The following is a 4,742-nucleotide window of genomic DNA, read 5'->3' as shown; positions in this document are numbered from 1 at the left end:
GCAGGAAGAGACTGGAAAAAAATCGTACACCTATGGATGAGGACAGGGGGGGGGGGGTAAGGGCAGAGGGTGAGGTGGGAACTGAGTGGAAGGGCGCTATGGGGAGGGGGGAAGAGGAACAACTGTAGTAATCTGAACAATAAAGTTTAATTTTAAAAATAAAATAAAATAAATAAAATTGTAGAGTCTATGAAAAAAAAAAGAAACTATTCAGATAATGATGATGATGGCTACAAAATTTTAGCAGCTTTACTACCCTTCAAATAGCCATAAATTTTAGAGCTTTGTTTATTGGAATTTGGGGAAGGTTTTTTTAGCAAATTATAAAGATTTGCTAATTTAGTAACTAATGTTGTGATCATTCATACTGGTAAACATAGATAGAGACTTGGCTATTTCTTCACGTGCCTCCTGTCCTAAAAATTTAGCCTTCCCTTTGAAGAGCATGTTTCTATACTCCTTAAGTATAATCATTCTTAGAGAAAGAATCAATAAATACTTAGAGAACCAACAGAGAGGTTTGGAAATTAGAAAATCACCCAACCTTGCATGCACTGGAATTTTTTATTCACAACTCAGCTTTCAAGAGTAAATCACTCATTGGCTTTTACATAATCTTAAAACCAGAGGAAGAAGGTGATTAACAAACTCAGTGTGGTCTAAATATTCACTTAGAACAATGTTAAAATCATTACTATCAATAGTTTATGGAGAAATTTTACAATCAAGGACAAAATTGTTTTCTTGAACATGTAAGTTATTCTTGATTGAAGAATGGGAAATAGATTAATTATGGCTTAGAAACTTTTTAATGTTTCTTAAATTTACAATAAATATCCTAGCTCTAGCTTTAAAGGAAATAGGTCTACATATAAACTGCTGGAACAACTTCTACACTATCAGACTTTGCAGAAGACATTTTAAAACTCATTCCCACCAAGAATTAGTCAAGTTTTAGTACTCTTTATCATTTAAATGAGTTTATGCATAAGAACAATACTGAAATTGCTCTGTAATATTGGAATTTTTCCTTTAATGAGAAGAAAACATCTTGGACATGCAATAAAATGTTTCAATCATATTTCTCCAACAGAATAAATTCTTTCCAAAAACACCTTATAACAAGAAACAATTATTGTTATTTTATGTTTTATCTGTAAAAACTAAATGCTGTAATAGTTATTAATACAAACTAGATTTGTAGAGAGAGTGATGCTGAACAAAAGAGAATTATCTGTTGTGAGAGTTATCTCTCTGAGTCCCCAAAGTTTACTGTAATAGGGTGGCTTACAATATATGCTATTGCCTAGGCCTGCTTTTCTTCTATGGCAAGTAGGTGGAATAGTGTCCTCCAAAAAATTCATTCCCACCCAGATTCTGAGAATATGACCTTATTCAGAAGTAGGGTCTTTTCAGGTGTTATTAGTTAAGATGAGGTCATACTGGATCAGGGTGGGCTTAAATTTAATATGACTGCTATCTTCATAAAGAGGGACATTTGTAAACAAAAACAAAACAAAAACAAAAAAAAGCAAGGAATACCTAGGGCCACCAGAAGTGGGAAGAGACAAGGAAGGATCCTTTCCTAAAGGCTTCAAAGGAAGTGTGGCCCTACCAAACACCTTGATTTTGGACTTCTAGTCTCTAGGATGAATAAGGAAACAATAAATTTCTGTTCTTTTAAGCCACCCAAGTTGTGGTAATTTGTTAACAACTGCAGATTAAGGCAGCAGGGTGTGTTGACTCAAACTGGTCCAGCAAGAGCACCTGTGGGATCAAGCTGAAGTTCCCTTCTGTGAGGCAGTGCCTGCCATGGCACTAGGGTTTCCAAATTATCCTCATTTGCCTGGTACTCTCCCAGTTTTTAGCACTGATAGTTCCATGTCCCCAGAAATCCCTACTCCTGGGCAAACCAAGATGGTTGATCACAGTTATAACATTCTTGCTTAGATTCTTCCCTTTTTCTGTTTTGCTCCCCCTGTCCCCCTACAGATTTTTTAAGGAGCACTTCCTTAATAAATCACTTCATCTCATCATTTAGGCATTTTACCATCTCATATCATCACAAGAAGAAGGGGAGGACAGTACAATAAGATATTTTGAGTGAGAGAGAGAAAGATACCACATTCACATAACTTTTATTACATTATATTGTGATAATTGTTCTATTCTATTACTAGTTATTATTTTTAATCTCTGACTGGGACTAATTTATAAATTAAACTTTATCATAGATATGTATGTATGTATGTATGTTCAGGGGGAAAAACAGTGTTTAAAGAATTCAGTGTTTAAAGCATCCACTGGGAATCTTGGAACATATCTCCCACAGATAAGGGGGAACTACAGTATTAGAAAAATGATAGCATTCTAGCCATGCCTTGTGAATTCTACACTGTCTGAATTGTACTGCTTTCTTCATCCTTTGTGGTAGCAATGCACAAGGATACCAGTCATCAGTATGGCTGGTTTCAGGGCATTCGAGGAGATAATTCAGACATGCTTTTATAGACTCATAGGATGAAAGGCATCAGCCAAGACTATCTCTTATTATAGAGTTGGCAAATTGGGCACCCAAGAAAGCAAATAGCTATAACAGACGGGCTAACATAACCTAAATTTTATGGCCTCACCTGTGCTCTTGAATGGAATAGAGGTTTGTTTTTCCTGGGTAATTACATCCGGGGATGACTTAAAGTGGGGGGTAGTTTCCAGGCAGAAAGTTTCCCTACCTTTGGAGTAGCTGCCTGGATGTGCATTCCGAATTTGGCTGCGCTCATCATTATGGAGTGCAGGATGTTGTTCCCATCCCCAATCCAGCTAAGGGTAAGGCCTTTCAGAGAGCCATAGTGTTCCTAAAAGGCAAGAAATGGAGGAGATTATACCTGGGAAGAAATTAACTTATATGAAACAATTATTATGGTTAAAATAAAAAAATTCTTCACCCCAATTTTAATGCTTTGTTGGAATAATATCAATGTATAATCACCAAAAATAGCAATATGTACTAATATCTTAAATCAAGACATCATATGAACTCATATAAATACTCATATTTTTAAACTTTTCAAATCTGAATCTTTGTTGCATTCATTTATTCAGTCATTCAACAAATTAAGCATCATCCTTGTCTACTTTCCTTGGCCCTATAGATATAACAATGAATAAAGGAGAAAAAAATCACTGCTTTATGGAGCTTACATTTGCTGGTATTTAAGAAAGGGGAAATACAATGTATCTAGAAGAGTGTAACATGATAGTTGAGTGTTTACATGTTTGTAAAGTTGGAAAACATGCTCATTATTAATCTTAACTATTTACAGATATGGACATGTGTAGCTAAAGTATAAACACATGCCTTGAAATAATAAATACAGACATCAGGAAAATAATTTCCATGTGGGGTGGGAGGAAATGAGATCGGGAAGAGTTAAACAGTCAGCTGATTTAGATTCCATGCTCTTAATAAGCTGCTATTTACTCATTCAGCTCTCACTTTGAGGATCTCCTATATGAAGGTATTGCACCAGGTCATGCAGGGGACAATATGATGAATAGGACATTTCACTGTCCCTCAATGAATTTATAATCTAGTAATGATATAAAGCTCCAGGGCAAAGCATTAAATTTTCTGGCATATATGTAAAGCCACATTCACAAATAGCCACTTGGTATCTAACATCATTATATCATCCTTTCTGCATGAATCTTATCTACATCACCAATGAGTTTCATTTTTAGTTTAATTTCACATTTATATTCAAACTAGAGGCCCGGTGGACCAAAATTTTTGCCCCCGGGGGGGGGGGGGGGGGCCCTCACTCCGGCCTGCGTCCTCTTGTAGTCTGGGACCCCTTGGGGGATGTCCGCCTGCACATCTGACAGTCAGATATCCCTCTCGCAGTCCGGGGCTTTCGCAGAGTCCAGGACCCCTCATTCCTTACCTGCAGTGGAGGCGGGAGAGGCTTTCCCCACCATCACTGGCTCACCAGCCATGAGCCCAGCTTCTGGCTGAGCAGCGCTCCCTCTGTGGAAGTGCACTGACCACCAGGGGGCAGCTCCTGCGCTAAGCATCTGCCCCCTGGTAGTCAGTGCACATCATAGTGACCGGTCATTCCGCCATTCGGTCAATCTGCATATTATGCTTTTATTATATAGGATGATGGAATAAATACTATAGTTGCCTATAAACATTCCCATATAGTAAAATGTTCAAGGTTATTTGCAACAATGGTAATTTACATCACCTTGGCTGGGATGTTTCTGGGGCCAGGCTGACAACTGCCACACGTGGAGCTTCAACTAAATGGACCATCTGCTTGTTTTTCCCTCACACAGTGGTGGCAAAGGCCCCACTCTGCATGACAACTTATCAGAGATTCCTCAGATTGAACTGGTCATCCAGAGTGCTGAGAACCCAGACTGTTTTGTATTCATACCTGAAATTGTTTCCACTATTCACCACATTTCGAGAAACACTGGCAGTTTCACTAAACAATGGAGAAAAACATCAAGGGCTAAAGAATTGCAGAATCCATGTGATTTGTAGAGGGACTGGTAGAAAGCTGTAAGGTGAAATAATAGAAGAAATAAGAGAAGTGCTTTGAAGCAATCTTTCCACTAACACTTTATAGAAAGTTTAGTATTGCAGCTGTCCAGGAAGCTTAATTATCCCAGTCTCTGTAGATTTACACAACCTACATATAATAGAGAAGAAAACCAAGTGGAAAGACAGTAAAAGC

The 4,742-nt window shown here is 37.8% G+C and overlaps 1 protein-coding gene across 1 annotated transcript in view; it reads right to left on the bottom strand.

Annotated features, from left to right (window-relative positions):
- OTC (ornithine carbamoyltransferase) overlaps positions 1 to 4,742 on the bottom strand; it is a 49,721-nt gene that overhangs the window by 13,264 nt on the left and 31,715 nt on the right. Inside the window, exon 6 of the mRNA XM_005880869.2 lies at positions 2,733 to 2,855. Coding sequence (XP_005880931.1) covers positions 2,733 to 2,855 — 123 coding nt within the window. The remainder of the gene's footprint in view (positions 1 to 2,732; positions 2,856 to 4,742) is intronic.

The sequence above is a fragment of the Myotis brandtii genome, unplaced genomic scaffold (genome assembly GCF_000412655.1).
Source record: "Myotis brandtii unplaced genomic scaffold, ASM41265v1 scaffold657, whole genome shotgun sequence".
In the NCBI taxonomy this organism is placed as follows: Eukaryota; Metazoa; Chordata; class Mammalia; order Chiroptera; family Vespertilionidae; genus Myotis; species Myotis brandtii.
Note: the sequence above shows the minus strand (reverse complement) of the source record. Positions and strands in the feature narration are given on the sequence as shown.